This window comes from Lynx rufus, unplaced genomic scaffold, assembly GCF_022079265.1.
Source record: "Lynx rufus isolate CCGP_SWC_20201006 ecotype Redwood Valley unplaced genomic scaffold, mLynRuf1.p SCAF_7, whole genome shotgun sequence".
Lineage (NCBI taxonomy): Eukaryota > Metazoa > Chordata > Mammalia > Carnivora > Felidae > Lynx > Lynx rufus.
The window spans coordinates 20,210,521-20,234,590 of NW_025814889.1; the positions used below are offsets into that span (position 1 = coordinate 20,210,521).

A 24,070-nucleotide genomic window follows, 5' to 3' on the forward strand; every position below is an offset into this window, starting at 1 on the left:
GCATCTGAGATAACCTCACACTCTTCTCAGCCAGCCGGCTAGCTCAGAAGTGAGCCCGCTTTTCTCCCCAAGCACCTGCCTCCCGCTACCAATGAGCTCGTTAACCCATGTGCTTTTGACTCACAGAAGCACATTAGGTTTTTTCGGGGTGGCGGGGGGGGGGGGGGGGAGGAGAGAGACAGTGTGAGCTGTAAGCAGGCTCCACACTCAGCGCAGAGCCCGATGTGGGGCTCGATCCCACAACCCTGGGATCGTGACCTGAGCCACCCAGGTGCCCCAAAGCACATTAAGTTTTAATTCTTACACGTTCGCTCATTTGTTCCTTGAAAATCCTGTACTTGCCGATTGTTAGCACTTTTCAGTTTGTTCGCAGGGAAATAACTTTGCGATGATGAGAGGGAAAATTATCTGTAAAATACCCGAATACTTTTTCTCCTGTAACATAGTCTTTGTTTAAACAATATAGCACAACATTTTAAAAACTTTTTTAATTTTTTTTTTTTTTTTTTTTTTTTTTTTTTTACTAAGGCACATGACGTATAGAAAGGTTGAGGTACAAAATGCAAATTTCTGCATAAGACTTTTAAAATAATCGTTTTGGAAAATGAAGGTGAACATCATCTTCCAGAATATTCAGCTTTTAGCTTGTTTTTTCTTTTGGACCAGTTCAACCAGCAACTTGTATCTAGCGATACAGTCTTCCTGCAGGAAGAGAAAAAGAGAGGTGAAACGGTTATTTCCACAGATCAGCGTGAGCGTCGTGGGCTTCAGCCGCGGCCTGTGCGGGGAGGCGGCCTCGTGAGCGTCCGCTCTGCCCACGGCCGGCCTGCAACCGGCTGGACGAGCCCCGCGGCCCTCACGCCCGGGCCCACGCGCACACGCCAGGGCCCCCCGGCCGGGGCCCACGTGCTGCCGGGTGCCCCCAGGCCAGTGGCAGTCCTGTGAGGTGCAGCGTGGGCCGCTGGCGTGAGGGGCCCGTGCTGCTGCGTGTGAGGCACACCACGGGCATCACGATGATGCCTCTCAACTCGCTAACGATAACGAGCAGCTTTCACATTTCCCTGTCATCGCTCGTCTCGTCAGAGCAAGCGGACAACTTGAGGCCGGCCGGCCGCCCTGTTATCCCATCTGGGTTTGCCTCTCCTTAAGGGGCCGTGGGGACCCTCCCGTGGTGGCCGCGTTGGCCCAGCGCCCAGGACCGTGGCGGGGAGTGCGCCGCCCAGATCCTGCCCGTGGCCGTGGCCGTGGCCGCTGGGGGCGAGGAGTCGGGCCTAGAGCAGAGGCGGGCGGTGCCAGGGGGCCTCACGCTCTCCTGTCCATCATGAGGTACTTTCCAGAGTCTGTTCCCGTTTCTGGCTAAGAGATACTCCCCTCCGAGGCGTTGGAAGCCTTCACTAACTTAAGGTCTAGAGCAACATGATCGCTGCTCCCTGCCAGATGCTTCTATCAGCCGGGGACACAGAGTGGGTGCTCATGCTCTTCCTAGGGTTCTAGCTCAGGAGTGGTATGAGGGATGCTTCTAGAAGTGCCTCTCTGGATCCCCAACGATCACGCGCACGGGGTCAGTCTTTAAAATACCAGCCTTTTCTTAATAGCTGTGCTGCCCACTGGCGAGGCCCCGGGCATGATGCGGGGACTTCACCGGGACCACGGCGACCCAGAGCGCTGAGCCGCAGGCCTCAGGCAAAGTCCCCTCCTCCAGGCCCAGCATCGCCAGCGGCTTGCAGGCCACGTTTAGGGACTCGCTCCCTAGCAGACGAGTCAGCAGGCCACCTCTCCGGGAACTGGTTCCAATGTCAAGGCTTAAGGGGAACACTTGCGGGACAATAAAAGGGCTGCTCGTGTCTGTTTCAAACGGGAGGGTTTCCAAACCCTGAGGCAGTGAGTTTCTGAATGTTCTATCCTTAGGAATCCACGGTTCCAGCTCCTTCATTTGAAGCCAATGTCAATTCATCACACATGTAGATGCCTGTGTCCTGACAGATGCTAGGGAAATTCAGGGAAAATAATTACTTCTGGCAAACCAGTTGGAGAGGCTGGGAGAATCTGTGTTTCTCAAATAGATCAACTGCTAATGGTTTATTTTTCTCCCCGGGAATTCTCAACTCCATCATTTTAAAGTAGGTGATAGATAACTAGACCTGTACACACGGGGACATTTATGGCCACAAGCTAGATTTTCCAACATCGAATCTCAATTAAAAAAAAATAAGAATGTAAATGAACATCAATGTGCCCAGAGGCTACTGAGTGACAGGCACAGGAGGCAGAAGAGACTCGTTCTTCTGATTTCTCCGCGTTCCTTGGTGCCTCAGACTGAGAGTATAGCGAGGAGGGAAGACACTCAGGAGACGGTGTGTGTTTCGGGAAAGGCCCGAGTGGGAAAGCTCACACCGTGAGCCCCGCAGCATGAACTGGCAGACGGAAGGCAAAGGCTGGGGTGAGCGCTGGCTCTCTGTGGGGCACCCCGTCTGCCCGCCTAGCTGGGAACTACCTGTGGGGGTTTGTAAGCAGATACCGAGAGCCGAAAACGGGGAAAAGACTTAAAGTACAGTCAAGGCTGCAGGGTGGGTTGAATCCTACATGTCATCCCTGCCCGGGCCCCCACCCCCGCCGCCAGGGCCTCGCCAGTCTGGTGCAGCTGCTGAGTCCAGAGTGATGTGCACTGTGGACCCGATGACCAGCATGACACGGGCCGCCACGCGCTCACCCTGGGGTAAAGGCTCCTCGCAGAGCTGGAGGGAGACCTCCCCCACTCTGGTTCAAGGGAGCCTCTGCCGGGGGGAGGGCCTGCCGGCCGCCAGGGCTGCTCCCGCTGCCCCGGGGATGAGGGTGCGGCCCAGCCACCCCCGTGCTCCTCTCAAACTGCCAGACTGGGGCGAATGCTCCAGAAGGTTGGCGGGCTTGTTGTGGGTGAAACTTATCCTCTATGCATGGAATTTTCTGAGGAAAACCAACCGGTCTGTACGGTCTCCTTAGAATCTTGACCTCATTCATACACACTAATCAATCCGGTGCACAGACTGACCATGCTCTTAGAAGCGCACCGGACGGTCACGCAGACAGCTGTCGCTAGAGGGGTGTGCGTAAGGTGGGCAATTAGGTGGAGCTGGCCGCGCAGGTCTTGTTCTTCCCCCGCCTCACCCACCTTACTCTTAGACGGGACACATTTGGCTATTTTGTCCCAGCGGTCCGAAGATCCCTTTGGGTACTGCTGTAATGCTAATTCCAGAAGCTTCTGTTGACTCTGAGTCCATGGCTCCTCGGCAGCACGAGTTCTCTCTTTCTTCTGGCTCTCCTCATCACTGGATTCGTTTTGTTCTGAAATATCGAAGTCCTTCTGCCTCTTCCCTCTGAACTTCTCCTCGGGCTCCACCCTCGTTGCCGCCTCAGGCGGCCTGGCCGGCCTCCGCCTCCGTGGCCGGCTTTCCGGGAGCACTGCCTCCTGCTCGTCGTCATCTTCCTCCTCCTGCTCGTCCTCCTTGTCTTCCTCCCCGGCCTGCCGTGCATCTTCTCGCTGGGTGATGATGTCATCTGGCAAGGCCGTGGCGGCCCTGGTGGGCCGGAGATTCTGGGCTGTTGACTTGAGTTCGGAGAGTCTGACCATTCCTGTGGGGAAGGACACACTTTATCACACAGATGGAATGGCAAGGTCAATGCAGGTGACAAGAGTAACAGCGGCTGTCACCAACACAGCAGTGTGGTAGGCGCTGTGCACCTACGATTCTGCTTAATTTTCACGGTGTTCTAGAAAGATAGGTGTCATTATCCTAATTCTACAGATGGCAAAAATCAGTCTCAGAGAGCAGCAGAGGTGGGATTTGAACCCAGTTCTGTCTGATTCTTTGTCCTTTCCGACGCTCTGAGGGACTGAGGGCCACGTACAGAATCAGGTTGTGGCCAAAGAATGCAAAGTGGCTCTTTGACACTTTTTTTTATTTTATTTTTTTTCAACGTTGATTTATTTTTGGGACAGAGAGAGACAGAGCATGAACGGGGGAGGGGCAGAGAGAGAGGGAGACACAGAATCGGAAACAGGCTCCAGGCTCCGAGCCATCAGCCCAGAGCCCGACGCGGGGCTCGAACTCCCGGACGGCGAGATCGTGACCTGGCTGAAGTCGGACGCTTAACCGACTGCACCACCCAGGCGCCTCTCTTTGACACTTTTTAGATAAGGAAGGATGTTCTTTACGATCCAGAACTGGGACGACTCGTTCCATTAGCGGAGCTAAAATGGATCTGTCTAAACTCGCGCTGTGCTCACACCATTGTAGGTGAGCCACCGACGCTGTGGGACGTGCTGTCTGCTCCAAGCTGCTTCCAGTGCCACTGTGCCACCACGTTGGCCAGTAAAGAGCAAACGGACTGGCTCTCAGGCGCCATCTCAGGGATGCCCCTGAATGTTCAACCATACGTCTCCTGTTCTGGTCACTTTTTACACCCCCCCCCCCCCCCAATGCTCTAGTAAGATCCCTATCTGTGCCACAGTCTACACCACACTGCCTTTTCCAGAATACAGAGTGCAGGCCTTGCAGGAAGGCCTTTTCACATGGCCTCTCACTGCCCATTTTAGCCTCTGTGCCAACAAAGAATTGTGTTCGCAGAACAGGAATCTGGAGATGCCTTCTTTCCTGAAGCCGGCAGAGCCCCACATTGAATCCCTGCTGGGGACGGCTTTTTGAGATATCTGGGTTTGCTCACCTGCATTGCTGTCTTTGGGACTTGTATTTAAATTAAGTTAGAAGGTTTTAGGAAGTATTCTCTTCCTGGTTCCAGGCAAACAGTATGGAGACTCTAGCAAAATTCCAGTTAGTCTTGGAGGAAACATATTTTGAGAAATGTGGGTTCTTGGGAAAGCTGCTGGTCTATTCTGAAAGACGGCTCCGTGTGCGTGGGGCTGGCAGGTGGACCGTATGGGGGAGCCGTGCACCGCGCGTTTGTGTGGCGTCCAGAGGGTTCCCCCCGCTGTGTGCCCCTCCCCCAGTACTAGCAAAGAACTAGGTTTTTAGGGTTTTTAAACTTATCAGGTCCATCTTAGCACCCACCCTTACGAAAAGGGATTTGTGTGGGAGAAGTCACTTTAGCTCAGTGGGGTGAAGGGGGCACTGACTCACCTGGGGAGCAGGTAACTGAATCCTTCAGTTGCTTGGCTTTGGTTGTCACCTGTTCCAAAATATAAACGCAACGAAATCTTACTTTCCACATATCTCTTGTAGGTCAAGTGACCTATTTCACGCAAGGTCCATGTGAACGAACCGGGTTTACTGAATCTTCGGCCTAGAAGGACCCTCGTTCATCCATCCACTCTTTAGTTAAGCAACAAGGAAACTTTTGTTTGAGTATCATAAACGGTGGAGAAATTCAACGAATGTTCTAACATAAAAGTCTGTCTTTTCTTTGCATTCAAGAAACCACAAGAGCATAGTAGGCTAACACTAGAAGAGTAGGAAGAAGAAAATACTTCCTAACACAAGGCCCACGAGACGTACGTACATGAGTGAGGGGCCACAGAAAGAGTTTCGTTCAGTCGCTGTTACTTCTTTGTTCTCTGTATAAATGGTATCACATCATTTGTCTCGTTCTATACCTTGCTTTTCATTTAACAATGTCTTGGAGATCCACATATGGATTTCTTTTTAAATTGATATAAAATTTACATATAATTCAATATACAGATTTTAAATGTACAATTCAATGGGTTTTGACCCCCCCAAAAAGGACCTATATAACCATTCTAATTCTAATCAAATTATAGAACATTCCTGTTATCCCAGAAAGTTCTCTTCTGCCCTTAAGTTAATCTCTACTCTGCCACTGACAACACTGTTCTGATTTCTTAAAATACAGGATCAAAATTAATTAAAAAAATTAAAAATGGTTGATTGCCCAATGAATTTTCAATCAAGCCATCCTTTCCCCACTTATTCGAAATGTTAACTTTAGGGGCACCTGGGTGGTTCAGTTGATTAAGCATCTGACGTTGGCTCAGGTCATGATCTAGCGGTTTGAGTTTGAGCCCCGCATCGGGCTCTGTGCTGACAGCTCAGAGCCTGGAACCTGCTTCGGATTCTGTGTCTCCCTCTCTCTCTGCCCCTCCCCTGCTCACGCTCTGTCTCCCAAAATAATAAATGAACATTAAAAAAATTAAAAAGAAATGTTAACTTTATTAAAATTAGTGCCACTGTATACGTGAACTATTTTTCTACACTTTGTATTCTATCCCATTAATGCATGCATATTCTTGAATCAATGTTTCGCTGCTTTAATGAGATTTGAAAATAAAACCTCAGAAAGCCTGATTGCTAAGAACTCAGGTAGACTCATCTTGGTCCCACCTCTTCTTAGCTGGGTGATCTTAAGCAATTTCCAATCCTTTCTCTGTGTCAAGAATTACCCTCTGTAGTATGTGCATAATGCTAGTAATACCATTTGCCTATTAGGTTTTAAATTTGAAATAAGCTCTTAGCAGGATACCGAGCAGATATTCAAGTCTCAGTAAATACTACCTATTATAATTGACATGGGTCATTTGTTTTTCATTCATACAAAGGACAGAATTAGAGAAAATATTTAAAGCCACTTAGAAACACTCTTCAATTTTATTCCCTACCTTCCTCTCTTTCCAGATGACCTTGTTTCTTATTTAATGTGAGAAAAAAGGAAGTTCTCCAACATGAGTCTCCTTGCCTTCCAACTTTCTCAACTCAAAATTCTGATTACATCACTTTATATCCTTCCTATCTTTTATCCCAAATCAAAGAAATTATCTTCCTTCCTCTTGAATTTTCCCAGAACTATGCTCCATCTATTAATTTCCTTTGCATTCTTTCTTTTTCTTTTTTTAACGTTTATTTACTTTTGAGAGAGAGGGAGAGACAGAGTGTGAGCGGAGGGAAGGGCAGAGAGAGACACACACAGAATCTGAAGCAGGCTCCAGGCTCTGAGCTGTCAGCACAGAGCCCGATGCGGGGCTCGAACTCACGAACTGTGAGACCATGACCTGGGCTGAAGTTGGACGGTTACCGACTGAGCCACCAGGGTGCCCCTAATTGCCTTTGCTTTCATCTTCACCTTCTCCCTGTCCGTCAGCCGTGTCCCATGATTCTTCACGCTGAGCTCAAGTGGCCTCCACTCCAGAAGGTGATCTTCCCTTAAGCTGTCTTTTCTACTCCCTTTGGCTTTCTCTTTCTCTGAATGTTCCTTCACTGCCCATCCCACCCCCCCCCACCCCATATAATGCTCCTCAACATTCCATCCTTGCCATTCATATGTTCTTTCCATTTTCTCCGTTGGTATCTCATGCCACAGGTTCAGTAACACTTTTGAAAAGGAATGATTAACCTGTATGTCTAGCCCTGACCTCTTCCTTGGAGTGGCAGTATAACAGAATTGACCACACAACAATGGGTCATCAGATCGAAAGGGCCTTCGTCTACATAGCAATAAGCTTTCTTTGTACCAAGCGTTGTTCTAAGATATGTGTCTACAAATATTCCTCACAGCAGCCACAGTAGGTAGGTATGTAATATTACCCCCATTGTACAGAATCCGAGGCTCACAGGGCATAGAGAACATACGCAAGATTAAAAGGCTGACGGGTAGCTGAACACAGACAAGTTGGGTTCTGAAATCTTGTCTCTTAGTCCCTGTAACATGCTGCCTTTGGAATCCAAATCTCTTGTTGCATAGATGAGGACATGGGCGATGCTCTCCTTCCGCTCTGCTACGTGACTGCCCTCTTTAACTGCCCCTGAATCTCTTATTTAGCGATCTCCTAGTTCCTCAAACCAAACTAACCGACTTGTCTGCTTTTGCTTCCTTTTCTTTTTTTTTTTTATTTTTTTATTTTTTTTAAATTTTTTTTTTCAACATTTATTTATTTTTGGGACAGAGAGAGACAGAGCATGAACGGGGGAGGGGCAGAGAGAGAGGGAGACACAGAATCGGAAACAGGCTCCAGGCTCTGAGCCATCAGCCCAGAGCCCGACGCGGGGCTCGAACTCACGGACCGCGAGATCGTGACCTGGCTGAAGTCGGACGCTCAACCGACTGTGCCACCCAGGCGCCCTTCCTTTTCTTGATAGAACTGTCATCCCAGTCACCCAGGCTCACGACCCGAGTCCAGTTGTGGACCTTTGCCTCCCGCCCCCGCCAGCTGCTACACTCTCCACAATGTCAACCCCGTCTGTTCCCTGCTCACAAATCACACCTCCTCTCTTAGTTCTTCATTCTCCCGTGGCTGGATGAATGTAACAGCCTTCTAAATGGACTCCTACTTACCAATAATTTTTATAGATTAATACCCCTAAAGCAGAGTTCTGATCAGATTCCTTTCATGGCGCATCACTGATTATGTAACGTTTAATTCTTAACCTGACATGCAAAGAGATCCACAGTTTGTGGTCTGTTCTCTTTCCTGTGGTAGCTTTCCTTTGAGCAGAACTGAATAATTAATGCTCCCCCAGACAGAAATTTCCCTACCCTGTACTTTTTGTCATCCTTAACATTGCCTGAAACGATTTTCCTTTCTTCATCAACCCTCCCCTTAAATATCTCTCTCTCTAGAGCCAAACCATCCTTCAAGGTACTCTCAGGTGTAACTTTCTTCTTGAAGACTTCCTGGTGTTCACTACCAGGGTGACCAACTCTGGTGACAATCCTTCTTCTCTCTCAATTTCTATTGTGTTTTTTAAAGATTTAATTATCTTTTTCTCTTTCGTCACATAGTTCTATGAATTTTATTTATTTATTAAATGTATTTGAGAGAGAGAGAGAGAGAGAGAGAGAGAGAGAATGAGTTCGAGCAGGGGAGGGGCAGAGAGAGAGGGAGAGAGAGTCCCAAGCAGGCTTCACATCCTCAGCACAGAGCCCATTGTGGGGCTAGATCTCACAAACCTGCGAGATCATGACCTGAGCTGAAATCAAGAGTCAGACGCTTGACTGAGCTACTGAGGCACCCTAAACACACTCAGAGGTTCAAGTAACTACCGCCACATCTAAGATGTGAGATAATTCTTTTTTTTCTTGGACTTGTTTTCTTAACAAAACATTTTGGAGATTATTACAGAATAGTACACAAAGATCTCCTTTTTTTTTTTTTTAAATAGCTTAACTGAAATGTAATTCACATACCACACAATTCACTCACTTGAAGTGACAATTCAGTGGTTTTAGTATATTGGTATGTATAACCATCATCATGGCCAACGTCAGAACATTTTTATCACATCAGAAAGAAGTGCAGTACCCTGTAGGTACCGTCCTCCGTTCTCCCCCTCCTACCCCGTCGCTCAGCAAGCAATAAACAACCATAAATCTACTTTCTGTCTCCATAGATGTTCCTGTTCTGGACTTTCATATGGATGGAATCATATCATGTATAGATTTTTTTGTGGCTGGCTTCTTTCCCTTAGGGTAATGTTTTCCAGGTTCATCCATGTTGTAGTATATATGAGTACTTCATTCCTTTTTGCTGAATAATATTCCACTGTATGAATATACACATTTTGTTTATCCATTCATCATTTGATAAACATTTGTGTTGTTTTAGTCTTTCTGGCTATTATGAATAATGCTGCTGTAAACATTTGTGGATATGTTTTTGCTTGGGCAAACTGTTTTCATTTATCTTGGGTATATACCTAGGAGTGGAACTGTGGAGACATATGGTAATTCTATGTTTAACTTTTTGAGGAGCTGCCATACTGTTTTCCAATATGGCTGTACCATTTTATATTTACATCAGCAGTGTATGATGCTTCTGATTTTTCTACATCTTGGCAAACATTTGTTATTATCCAACTTTTTGATTCTAGCCATCTTAGTGGGTGTGAAGTAGTATCTTGTGCTTTTGATTTTCATTTCCCTAATGACTAATGATATTGAGCATTTTTTCATTGGCCGTTTTTATAACTTCTTTGGAGAAATGTCTATTCAGATCCTTTCTCCACTTTTTAAAAAATTTGGGTGATTTCGCTTATTATTTAGTTGTAAAGAGCTCTTTATATATTTTGGATAAAAGCCCTTTATCAGATAAATGATTTGCAAATATTTTCTCCCATTTCTGTGGGTTATCTTTGTACTTTCTTAATGGTGTCCTGTGAAGCATGGAGTTTTTAATTCTGATGAGGTTCAATTATAGTTTTATAATTTTATAGTTTTTAATTATAGTTTTAGCTCTTATATTTACGGTAATATTGCTATCTTGACAATTAAGACTTCTGATCCATGGACAGGGGATATTTTTCCACTTCTTTTGAACCTCAATTTCTTTCAACAGTGTTTTGTCATTTTCAGAGTTTGTACTTCTTTTGTTAAATTAATACCTAAGTATTTTATTCTTTGTGATGCTATTTATGAATGAAATTACTTTATTAATTTAATTTTTAGGTTGTTCACTGCAGGTTTATAAAAATAAAACTGATTTTTGCATATTGATATGTATCCTCCAATCTTTACTGAAGTCATTAGTTCCAATAGTTTTTTTTTAGTGAATTCCTTAGGATTTTGTATATATAAAATCATGTCATCGGCAGACAGGGACACTTTACTTCCTTTTCAATCTTATTTTTTTTTCTGCCTGACTTCCTTGACTAGACCTGTAGTTCAATGTTGAAAAAAGTGGTGAGAGCGGTCATCCTTGTCTTCTTTCTTATCAGGAAAACATCCCCTCTTACACCAGTAAGCTGATGTTAACTGTGGGTTTTAGTAGACACTCTCAGGTCGAGGTATTCTCTTTTATTCCTAATTTGGTGAGTGTTTTTATCATGCAAGGGTGCTGGCTTTTGTCATATGCTTCTATTGAGATGATTTGTGCTATTTGCTTTTTTATTCTATTGATACCATGTCTTTAATAGTTGATTTTCAGCTGTTGAATCACCTTTGCATTTCCTGACTTAAACCCTACTTGATCAGGGTATCAGATTATTTTTATAAGTTGCTGGATTTAGTTTGCTGTATTTTGTCTAGGATTTTTGCATTCATACTCATAAAAAATTCGTCTACAGTTTTCTTGTAATTTTCTGGTTTGGTATAAGGCTAATAGTGGCTTCATAAAATCAGTTGGGAAGTATTCACTCTCTTCTATTTTTTTTTTTTAATGTCTATTTTTGAGAGAGAGAGAGAGAGAGAGCGCATATGTGCACTAGTAGGGGAGGGGCACGGAGAGAGGGAGACACAGAATCTGAAGCAGGCTCCAGGCTCTGAGCTGTCAGCACAGAGCTCAACACAGGGCTCAAAATCATGACCTGAGCTGAAGTCAGAGGCTCAACCAACTGAGCCACTCAGGTGCCCCCACTCTCTTCTATTTTTAGAAGATTTTGTAAAGTACTAGTATTCTTTAAATTGGTAGAATTCCGTGGTGAAGCCATCTGGATCTGGGCTTTTCTTTGTAGGTAGGTATTTTAAGTACTTGTTCATTTTCTACACTTGTTATGATTTCAATTGTCTTTTTCTTCTTGATTCAGTTTTAATAGTTTGTCTTTCTAGGAATTTGTCCATTTCACCAATATCTATTAGAAAAATAGATATCTGGGGCACCTGGGTAGCTCAGTCGGTTAAGCATCTGACTCTTGATTTCTGCTCAGGTCATGATCTCACAGTTTGTGAGTTCCAGCCCCACATCGGGCTCTGAGCTGACAATGCGGATCCTGCTTGAGATTCTCTCTCTCTCTGCCCCTCTCCTGCTCATGCTCGCTCTCTTTCAAAATAAATAAGTAAAAAAGCATTAAAAAATAGGTATATAGGGGCGCCTGAGTGGCTCAGTCGGTTGAGCGTCGACTTCAGCTCAGGTCACGATCTCGCGGTCCGTGAGTTCGAGCCCCGCGTCAGGCTCTGGGCTGATGGCTCGGAGCCTGGAGCCTGCTTCCGATTCTGTGTCTCCCTCTCTCTCTGCCCCTCCCCCGTTCATGCTCTGTCTCTGTCTCAAAAATAAATAAACATTAAAAAAAAATAGGTATATAATGTCTTGGCATATACTTGTTCCTGGTATAGTATTCCTTTACAAAGCCCTTTTTATTTCTATAAAGTTGGTAGTAATGTCCTTTTTCTCATTTCTGATTGATTCTAGCAGTTTGAGTCCTTTCTTCCCCTGTTGGTCAATCTAGCTAAATGTCAATTTTATTACTATTTCCAAAGCATCAACTTTGAATTCACTGATTTTTCTCTGTTGATTCTCTAGTCTCTAATTTCTGCTCTACTGGTTATTTCCTTTCCTCTGCTTGTTTTAGGTGTAGTTTGTTATTTTTCCAGTGCCTTAAGGTAGAAGGGTAGATTTGGGATCTTTCTTCTTTCTTAATAAAGGCATTTAAAGCTATAAACTTCCCTCTACGCACTGCATTAGCTGCATTCCCTAAGTTTTGGTGCATTAGGTCTTCATTTTCATTCATGTTAAGAATTTTGATTCCCCTTGTAATTTCTTCTTTGACTCATTGGTTATTTAGGAGTCTGCTGTTTAATTTTGTCATATCTGTTGATGTTCCCACTCCCCCCCCCCCCCCCGTTAACTTATTTCTAATTTCATTCCTTTGGGATCAGAAAACATATTTTGCATTATTTCCATCCTTTTAAACTCATTGAGGTTTGTTTGACCTAGCATACAGCCTGTCCTAGAAAATGTTTTATGCATCCTTGAGAAGAACATATATTCTCTTGCTGAATAAAGTGTTCTAGAGATATCTTTTAGGTCTAGTTGGTTTGTTGTATCGTTCAAATCTTCATTGTTGATCTTCTCTCTAGTTCTACTCACTATTGAAAGTGGGGGTATTAAAGCTTCCAATCATTGAATTGTCTCTTTTCCTTCCTCCCTCCCTCCCTCCCTCCCTCCCTTTCCTTCTCTCCCTTTCATTTTTTGTTATTTTTAGGTAATCTCTACACCCAACATGGAGCTTGAACTCACGACCCGAGATCAAGAGTTGTACACTTTTGTGACTGAGCCAGCCAGGCACCCCCATGGCTCATCATATTTGTTGAAAACTGAACGTTTAGATAATATATGGCGGCATTTCTGGTTACTGGTCTTCCCTTGCTCTACTCCCCACCCCCTCGATTACACTTGTTATTTGCATGTTTGTTCATTGGATGGCTCGATTATTTAGTGAAGTCTATGCCCCTCTGTCCCCTGTGTTAAGCCTCTAATGTTGTTCCTCAGGGAGGTGCAGGTCTGGATAGGCCCAGTAATTCTGGATGATAGTGGTATTTGTAGGACTCCTCTTCTCTTTACCTGACCACACCGAGCTGTTAAAAACCGCTAACTGCTGACAGATGCTCTACTGTTTACAAGATGCCCTGGTGCATAAACTGCTCTACAAACAAGTGAAATCAAATTGTGGCTCCTTTGAAGGAAAGTTTCTGAGGTCAGTGTTTCATATTTGTTTTGACCTCAGGAGGGCTCCTCCAAGAGAATGTATTCACGAGTGGGTTTGAGCATACATGGTTAGTTACTCCTTGTGCTGAGAGAATTCTGAATACAGTATATATCCAAATCTGGCCTGTCTATCACAGAAAACAAATAGCTGCTATAATCTGAGTCCTTTAAATCCTTAGCATCTAACAATGAAACTAATGGGATGTCACCACAGTTATCTTTGAACCATATTTTTCTCCCACTTAAAAGGCAACTTAGAACTTATTAGAAAAAAGCAAAGCACAACTGTGACTTTTCCAGTTCTATGTGGTAAAGGAGTTCCTTTAATATTCTAGCCTCTTTGTCAAGTTCACATTTCCTGGTGTCATTAAACAGTTGTATGACAATGATTACAGCAATGATCCCCTTTCCTTGAGAATTTCTCTTCATTGGCCTTTGTCTCAGGAGAAAACATGTATATGGCAATAATCACAAAATAATTGTTTTGGGGGCAAGTGTGGCATCCTCAGCATATTATTTATGATTCTAAGCAGATAAAGATGTTTCTAAACCAGTGATGGTCTAATATAAAGCTTAAAGGCCAGGATGTCCCTGGGTATGACAGTAGGTCACCTCAGGAAAGTCAGATTATCTTTCAGTGACCATGGTCATTGCTGAATCCAATTTTCCCCTATGGATCTAGATGACTTCAATTCCATGGATGTCAATTTACTGTTTTGTTTAGGTACAGTTGACAAAACTGTACTAAAATTGTAAGATGTTCACAGTGCACATGATAATTTTGTATTTATATCCACCGTGAAAGAATTTCCCCCATTGAGTTAATTAACCATATTCATCACCTCATGTATTGGACTTATTTTTGGTGAGAACATTTAAGTTCTACTCTCTTAGCAAGTTCTAATTATATACCACAGTGTTGTCAACTATAGTCACCATGTTATACATTAGATCCTCAGACCCTATTCAGCTTATAATTGAAAGTTCTTATCCTTTTACCATCCTCTCCCTATTTTCCCCACCCTCTAGCCCCTGGCAACTACTTTTCTATGATTTGTTTCTATGAGTTTGACTGTTTTTTTGGCTAGATCATATTCCTGTGTGTGCGTGTGTCTTTATGTATTTGTATGTGTATATACATACATATATATAAAATCACATTTTCATTATCTATTCATCTGAAAGACACTTAGGTTGTTTCTGTACCTTGGCTAATTGTGAATATTGCTGCTATGAACATGGAATATGGTTATCTCATCGAGATGATGATTTACCTTCTTTGGATAGATAGCCAGAAGTGGGACTGCCGAATCATATGGTAGTTCTATTTTTCTAAAAAAATATCCAGGTGACTTTTTGTAATGTTTATTTGTTTTTTATGTGGGGGCAGAGAAAGGAAGAAAGAGAGAATGCCAAGTAGGGTCCATGCTATCAGCACAGAGGCCAACACAGGGCTCAAACTCATAAACCCTGAGGTCATGACCTGAGTTGAAATCAAGAGTGGAGTGCTTGACCAACTGAGCTGCCCAGTGACCTTGGTAATTCTATTTTTAATTTTTTGAGGAACGTACCAGTTTATGTTTCCACCAACAGTGTACAAGTGTCCTCGTTTCTCCACATCTTCACCAGCATTATCTCTTTTTTTTTTTTTTTGCTCTTGCATTATAGGAGTTCCTTATATATTTAAATATTAACCTCTTATTGGATATGTGGTTTACAGAGTATTTCCTTCAATTCCATAGGTTTCTTTTCCATGTTGTTGATGGTTTTCTTGCTATGCAGGTTTTAGATTTGATGTAGTCCCACTTGTTTACTTTTGCTTTTGTTGCTTTGCTTTTGGTGTCAAATCCAAAAAAATCATCACTAAAATTAATGTCAATGGGATTACCCCCCAGTGTTTTCTTCTAGGAGTTTTAGGGTTTCAGGTCTTCAAGTTCTTAATCCATTTTGAGTTGATTTTTGTGTAGGGGGTCCAATTTCATTCTTTTCCATGTGCTGTCCAGTTTACCAGGCACCATTTATTGAAGGGACTGCCCTTTCTCATTGTATATTCTTTGCCAAAGATTAGTTGACCATATATGTGTGGGTTTATTTGTAGCCTCTACCCTGTTCTGTTAATCAGTTTGTCTGTTTTTATGCTAGTACCATATTGTTTTGATTACTACAGCTTTGTAATATAGTTTAAAACTGAAAGTGTGATGCCTCCAGCTTTGTTCTTCTCAAAATTATTTTGGCTACTGGTGGTCTTTTGGGGTTCCATACTGATTTTAGGATTGTTTGTTCTATTTCTGTGAAGAATGCCAGTGGAATTTTGATAGGGAGTATATTGGATCTGTAGATTGCTTTGGGTAGTATGGGCCTTTTAACAATATTATTTCTTCCAATTCATGAGTACAGAATATATCTCCATTTATTTGTGTCCTCTTTGATTTCTTTCATCAATGTCTTGTAGTTTTCAGCATGCAGGTCTTTTGTCTCCTTTGTTAAATTTATTCCTAGTATTTTACTTTTTTGATGCTATTGTAGATGGAATTGTTTTAAGTTCTCTTTCTGATAGTATGTTGTTCATATACAGATATTTTGTTTACTGATTTTGTATCGTGAAAATTTACTGAAATAGTTGATTGGTTCTAACCATTTTTTGGTGGAGTCCTCAGGGTCTTCTATATATAATATCATGTCATCTGCAGAGATGACATTGGAGGTGACATGGTCATCACCAAGTCTCTCTCTCTCCTTTAGAGCTGGATGACTTCAATAGCACATGTGCGCATTTAGTCTTGAATGTTTAGTGTTATTATTCTCACATATTCCATAATGAAAATTTCAGTTACTCATTCTGCTTTTATATCATGTGCAACTGCAGAAGACGTAGTCTCGTGCTCTCTCTCAAAAATAAACAAACATTAAAAAAATTATACATGTGTTTTAACAGTTACATGGATTGTAGAATTGTAGGAAAATTTGTTTTCCCATGTTCTGATTCCAAGTAGGAAACATTTTATAATCCTTCTTCTTAATATAGCTATGGCTAAATTTATCTTTAAAATTCTTATGAAATAGGGGCTCTACAATCAAATCTGGGACATATGGCATAGGTTGGGATGGATGAAAAAAATCCAAAATAGGTTTTATTCCTTCTAGTGAGAACACTGATGAAAGTAAAGGAAAATTAAAATAGTAAAATGCAAATTTTATTCCATAAGGTACAATTAGGATCAGAAGAGTATAAATATGCCACCATGTAACTCTCAATATACAGAAGAATTTTCCAATTTTCTGAGCTATATAAAGTGTATCCTCAATTCCTGGCATCTTCAGATAACTCAGAAAATAAATGATGACTACTAGTGATAATCTCAAATCCTATTTTTCAAATTCTGGCTGATTTGATGACATTTTAAGTATTACTCTAATATTAAAAATTGTGTAACTGAAGTTCATATTTTCATTCGGTTGTATTTAATTTTGGCCAACTCTCTAATATGAACTGAGCACTCATTGTAACTGAGAACTACTGTACCTTTCAAGTACAGAGGGCACTCTGTTATCTGAACATTAAATAAACTACCTGAGAATGTTTCCCACTGGTAGAAAGCAGTGTTCATTCTTTTATCTTTATTTATTTTTTAATGTTTATTTTTTAAATATAATTTATTATCAAGTTGGCTAACATACAGTGTATACAGTGTGCTCTTGGTTTTGAGGGTAGATTCCCCTGATTCATCACTTACACACAACACCCAGTGCTCATTCCAACACATGCCCTCCTCAATGCGCATCACCCATTTTCCCCTCTACCCTGCTCCCCCCACCCATCCACCCTCAGTTTGGTCCCTGTATTTAAGAGTCTCTTATGGTTTGCCTCCCTCCCTCTCTGTTTGTAACTATTTTTTTCCCCTTCCCTTCCCCCATGTTCTTCTGTTAAGTTTCTCAAGTTACACATACGAGTGAAAACATATGATATCTGTCTTTCTCTGACTGACTTATTTCACTTAGCATAATACCCTCCAGTTCCATCCACGTTGCTGAAAATGGCAGGATTTCATTCTTTCTCATTGCCAAGTAGTATTCATATACACATATATATTCAATATATTCATATTCATATATATGTACATATATACATATATATATACATTCAAATATATACACGCACATATATATGTATACACACCACATCTTCTTAATCCATTCATCAGTTGATGGACATTTAGGTTCTTTCCATAATTTGGTTGTTGTTGAAAGTGCTGCTGTAAACATTGGGGTACACATGCCCCTATGAATCAGCACTCCTGTATCCTTTGGATAAATTCCTAGTAGTGCTATTGCTGGGTCATAGGGTAGTTCTATTTTTAATTTTTTGAGGAATCTCCACACTGTTTTCCAGAGTGGCTGCACCAGTTTGCATTCCTACCAACAGTGGAGGGTTCCCGTTTCTCCACATTCTTGCCAGCATCTGTTGTTTCCTGAATTGTTAATTTTAGCCACTCTGACTAGTGTAAGATAGTATCTCAGTGTGGTTTTGATTTGTATTTCCCTGATGATGAGTGATGCTAAGCATCTTTTCATGTGTCTGTTGGCCATCTGGATGTCTTCTTTGGAAAAGTGTCTGTTCATGTCTTCTGCCCATTTCTTTCCATTTTCAATCCGAACAACTGGACTGTTTTTCAGGTGTTGAGTTTGGTAAGTTTCCTTATAGATTTTGAATACTAATCCTTTATCCGATATGTCATTTGCAAATACCTTTTCCCATTCTGTTGGTTGCCTTTTAGTTTTGTTGATTGTTTCCTTTGCAGTGCAGAAGCTTTTTATCTTGATGAGGTCCCAATAGTTCATTTTTGCTTTTAATTCCCTTGTCTTTGGAGATGTGTCCAGCAAGAAATTGCTGTGGCTGAGGTCAAAGAAGTTGTTGCCTATTTTCTCCTCTAGGGTTTTGATGGTTTCCTATTTCACATTTAGGTCTTGTATCCATTTTGAGTTTATTTTTGTGTATGGTAAGAAAGTGGTTCAGTTTCATTCTTTTTCATGTTGCTGTCTAGTTCTCCCAGCACCATTTGCTAAAGAGACTGTCTTTTTTCCATTGGATACTCTTTCCTGCTTTGTCAAAGATTAATTGGCCATACATTTGTGGGTCCAATTCTGGGTTCTCTATTCGATTCCATTGGTCTATGTGTCTGTTTTTGAGCCATACCATACTGTCTTGATGATCACAGTTTTGTAGTAGAGGCTAAAGTCTGGGATTGTGATGGCTCCTGCTTTGTTTTGCTTTTTCAGCATTACTTTGGCTATTTAGGGTCTTTTGTGGTTCCATGCAGATCTTAGGATTTTTTTTTTGTTCTAGCTTTGAGAAGAATGCTGGTGCAATTTTGATTGGGATTGCATTGAATGTACAGATAGCTTTGGGTAGTATTGACACTTTACAACACTTATTCTTCCAATCCATGAATATAGAATGTTTTTCCATTTCTTTGTGTCTTCTTCAATTTCCTTCATTAGTTTTCAGCATACAGATCTTTTACATCTTTGGTTAGGTTTATTCCTAGGTATTTTATGGTTCTTGGTGCAATTGTAAATGGGATCGAGTTCTTGATTTCTCCTTCTGTTGCTTCATTATTGGTGTATAGAAATGCAACTGATTCTGTACATTGATTTTATATCCTGTGACTTTGCTGAACTCATGTATCAGTTCTAGCAGGTTTTTGGTGGAGTCTTTTGGGTTTTCCATGTAGAGTATCATGTCATCTGTGAAAAGTGAAAGGTTGACTTCTTCTTTGCCAATCTGGATGCCTTTTATTTCACTTTGTTGTCTGATTGCTGAGGCTAGGACTTCCAACACTACGTTAAACAACAGTGGTGATAGTGGACATCCATGTCGTGTTCCTGATTTCAGGGGGAAAGCTCTCAGTTTTTACCCATTGAGGATGATATGAGCTGTGGGTTTTTCATATATGGCTTTTATGATGCTTAGGTATGTTCCTTCTATCCCGACTTTCTTGAGGGTTTTTATTAAGAAAGGATGTTGTATTTTGTCAAATGCTTTTTCTGCATCTATTGACAGGATCATATGGTTCTTATCCTTTCTTTTATCAATGTGATGTATCACATTGATTTGCAAATATTGAACTAGCCCTGCAGCCCAGGAATGAATCCCACTTGGTCATGGTGAAGAATTCTTTTTATATGCTGTTGAATTCAATTTGCTAGTATCTTGTTGAGAATTTTTGCATCCATGTTCATCAGGGATATTGGAATTCTCCTTTTTTGCGGGGTCTCTGGGAGAAAGAGAGAGAAAGAGAGCACGAGCAGGGGAGGGGCAGAGAGAGAAGATGACACAGAATCTGAAGCAGGCTCCAGACTCTGAGCTGTCAGCATGGAGCCTGATATGGGGCTCAAACTTACAAACTATGAGATAATGACCTGAGCTGAAGTCAGATACTTAACCAACTGAGCCACCCAGGTGCCACTTTTCATTCTTATTATTTCTCCAATGTCTAAATTTTTCTATGTTTTCTCTGGACAGAAAAATACAAGAAATAATAAAAGTGCCCATCTTAACCATTTAAAAAAGAGTGTGTTATGCTAACTTCCTGATTAGCTTTATAAGTAATGTAGATGTTTTGGTTATTGAGTTGTTGGAAAGCCTTATATATTTTAGAGATTAATTTTTTATCAGATATAAAGTTTGCAAATATTTTCCCTCAGTCTGTAGGTTATCCTTCACTCTTTGAATTGTTTTCTTTGCTGTGCAGAGCTTCTTAGTTTGATATGGTCCCACTTATTTTAGTTCTTGTTGCCTGTGCTTTTGGTATTATATCAATGAAATCAATGCCAAGACCAATGTCATGATGCTTTCCCCTATTCTAAGAGTTTTAGTTTTAGGTCTTATGTTTGACTTTTTTTTTTTTTTTTAAAAATTTTTTTTTCAACGTTTTATTTATTTTGGGGACAGAGAGAGACAGAGCATGAACGCGGGAGGGGCAGAGAGAGAGGGAGACACAGAATCGGAAACAGGCTCCAGGCTCTGAGCCATCAGCCCAGAGCCTGACGCGGGGCTCGAACTCACGGACCGCGAGATCGTGACCTGGCTGAAGTCGGACGCTTAACCGACTGCGCCACCCAGGCGCCCCTTGTTTGACTTTTTAACCCATTTTGAGTTGACTTTTTACATGGTGTAAGAGTCCAGTTTCATTTTTCTGCATGTGGTTATCATGCAGATTCCTAACATCATTGCTGACGAGGCTACTCTTTCCTTGTTGTGTACAGTTGGTATCCTTGTTGAAGATCCGTTAGCTGTATATATGTGTATTTATTTCTGGGCTCTCTATTCTGTTCCATTGTCTGCTCATCATCTTTATGTGAGTACCACACTGTTTTAATTACTGTAGCTTTGTAATATATTTTGAAATCAGGAAGTTTGATGCCTCTAGCTTTGTTCTTCTTTCTCAAGATCGTGTTGGCTACTTGGTGTCCTTTGTAGTTCCATACAAATTTTAGGATTGTTTTTCCTATTTCTGTAAATCAATAAAGCCTTTATAATTAAAAAAAAATGAGTCAGGTAGGTATATATACACTGATACAGAAAAACATTAAAGGTAACATATTCTGTTTCCTTAGATTTTTAAAAAGAGTTTTAAAAATCAAGGTAATACATGTTCATAGCTTAAAAAAGAAAAGCAGTAACCAACAAGGGCTTACGATGAAAAGCAATGTACCCTACATCCTGAGGCAATAATTTATGTTCACAGTTCTTCTGAAGATTACAGTGTGTGTGTGTGTGTGTGTGTGTGTGTGTGTGCATGTGTGTATGCTTTGAGTTAAACTTCTTTTTCCCACCTCTCCCAATAACCCTTGGACCAAACTACCATCATCTTTTGCAAGAACAACTGAAATAGCCTTTTACTTGGCATGCCTTCACACACTTTCCCTGCTATGGTGTCTTCTCCACAAAGTAGTCAGAATGACCTGTTTAGATCTTGCACTCCTTTACTCAAAATCTTCCAGTGCTGTAACCATCTCAGAGTAAAATCCAGGATCTTTATCCTGGCCAGCAAGGTCCTATATCATCTGGCCCTCCACTGCCTCTTGTCCTCATCTTCTGTAATCCTGTCTACTCACTCTGTCAGCCATATTGGCCTCTATGCTGGACTCTGCACACCCCACGGAGGTCCTTGGTCTTAAAGCTTTTGTAAGTGCCTTATCCTCTACCTGGAACACTTTTTCTCAGACAACCTTGCTCCTTTACTTGCTTTGTGTCCCTGCTCCTATATTACCTATTTGAGAGACCTTCCTCAGAACCCCACTTTTAATTGCAATTCCCTTCGGTCTCTAACCTCTTAATCTGTTGTATATATATATATATATATATATATATATATATATATATATTTATCTTGTCACTATCTACAATTTTCCTTTTACTCCATCCCCAGGTTCTTTCCACTGTGCTTTGCCACCATCTTTGGGACTATTGTCTTTGCCTGCAAGGTTGTAGCTTGGCTGCAGGCAAATTTTGTATTTCAGCGCAGTAGAAGGGAAAAGTGAATAAGAGCTCCTATGAACACACATCATTTCAATTATGTTCCTCTGAAAAGAAATTAGTAACTTAGAGCAGAGGTTTGGGGGACTTGGACAAATTGTTGCTGGGCAGCTTGCCATCGTCTTCTGCAACTTGTTGATTTTAAAAATTGGAAAACCATCTGTAAAACACATAAAATGTTTCAAATATGAAAAGCCATTTTGTAAGATCTTATAAATTATGATCTGGTACATATTACTCACTGTAGAGACAAGTACTGTGCTGTGAACACGCTTCTTGTGCTACTCAAAGGAGAATGGTCGCAATATCAAATTATTTGGCTGTATTACTCTACTTTCTAGTATACTTAAATTTAGACTTTGCCTTTTTTGTATGGTTTTCTGTTGTCTGTGGAGTTTCTGCTTGCCTTTTTCCATATATAAAAGTTTTTCCAAGTTTTCAGCCATATTTTCTAGTCTATAAAATTTCCCTTTCTTTAAGGGTTGCTGTCAAACAATCCTTCATTCTCCTACTTCAACGTGAACATACAGTAAAACCTTGGATTGCGAGTAACCTGTTCTGCAAGTGTTCCACAAGATGAGCAAACATTTCTAATAAATTTTAACTTGATAAACGAGCGATATCTTGCAATACGAGTAGTACGTATGCCGAACACCACATGATCACAACTGAGCTAATGGTTCTTCTCTCTCTCTCGCTCGGCATTGTGGGTGTTCATCTCCCATGCTCGGATGCTCGGTCTCAGGCTGTGGTGTTTGGCAGAAATTAGTGATTTTTCAGAACATCAGAAGGTGCCCACACTAGTATATTTTTTGTCACTTCAAAGCACCTATGGACAGTCCTTTGCTCTTCCCCACAAGAGTAAGCTTAGGAATGCTTTGCTTCATTCTAGGTCAGGCTGCCTGCAGATATAGACCCTTTCCTCTGTTGCCTTATTGTCAGTCACATTAAATACAGTATATTGCAAGTTTATTAATATGGCACTGTAGTCAACATCCACATGAGCATATACAACAGCCCTCATGCAGAAAAAGGTTGAAAAGAAAGTAAGAAGAAGGAGATGATTACAGTGAAAGTTAAGATGGTAATCACCAAGAAGTATGACTGAGAGATTCAAGTGGCCGAAACTGCAAGATTCTATGAGAAGTCTACATCTGCATCTGGTCTGCAGAGGAGGAGGAGAAAAAGGTGGAGGAATCCCTCGCTTCAAATGAGATTAGGGAGATGTGTAAAATGTATGAAACAGAGCAAACAAACTTTTGTAGAAAAGTACCATCCGAATAAGGCTGTAGCAGTACGAGCCATGAATCTGTTTAATGACAGTGCTAGGTCACATTTCTGCAAAATTCTCAAAAGGAGGCAAAAACAAGTGTCATTGGATAGGTTCCTTATTACAGTTTCATAGAAAAGAAAAAGATTCCATTGAGCCAACAGATAGCAGTGATTCCATTAGTGATAGTGAAAGTTGTCCCACATGATAACCCTCCTCTCTCTTGTCTCCCTCACACTAGTCACAAAGGTTTTCAAAGGTAAGTGCAGGTTAATTTGCTTATTTTTCCTTATTGTATTTTTTTTTTATTATTTTGTATTATGTTACAGTATTGTTATCATTTTTATAAGAACATTTTTGGGTTGTGGAACGAATCATCTGAGTTTCCATTATTTCTTATGGAGAAATTCACTTTGATATCCAAGTGCTTTGGATTACAAGAATGTTTCTGGAATGAATTATGCTCACAAACCAAGGTTTTACTGTATTGCGCTTTGGGCCTATTATATCACTGTGGGGTCTTGGGATTCCTGTTCATTGGGTTGGATCCTTGGATTCCATGTCTTTCTCTTTTTAAAATTTATTCAGCCTTCTTGTTTTTGTTTTGTTTTTGCTAGAGTACAATCTCCGGGAACTTTCTAAGAAGGAATAATCCTTAGATACTCCTTGCCTTATATATTTAACTGTCACATTTGGTCTGTTCTAGATTCAGAGCTATTTCTCCTCAGAACAGTGAAGGCATTGTTCCCTTGTGTCCCAGAACATAGAGTTGCAAAGCAATTTGATGTCACTCTGATTGGCCTTATTTGGATGTTTCTTCTCCCTAGAAGCTTTAAAGATCTTCTGTGTAATCTCAGTGTTCATAAAATTTCCCAGGAGCTTTTCCATGTATCCAACT

The 24,070-nt window shown here is 41.5% G+C and overlaps 1 protein-coding gene across 2 annotated transcripts in view; it reads right to left on the reverse strand.

Annotated features, from left to right (window-relative positions):
- Positions 1-532: 532 nt before the first annotated feature.
- The window catches only part of DNAJC1 (DnaJ heat shock protein family (Hsp40) member C1), a 219,546-nt gene continuing 196,008 nt past the window's right edge, over positions 533-24,070 (reverse strand). For both annotated transcript variants that reach the window (XM_047065329.1, XM_047065330.1), the window contains exons 10-12: positions 5,115-5,163; positions 3,149-3,609; positions 533-702 (exon numbers count right to left, since the gene is read on the reverse strand). In XM_047065329.1, coding sequence (XP_046921285.1) covers positions 634-702; positions 3,149-3,609; positions 5,115-5,163 — 579 coding nt within the window. In that variant the 3' untranslated portion in view covers positions 533-633. The remainder of the gene's footprint in view (positions 703-3,148; positions 3,610-5,114; positions 5,164-24,070) is intronic.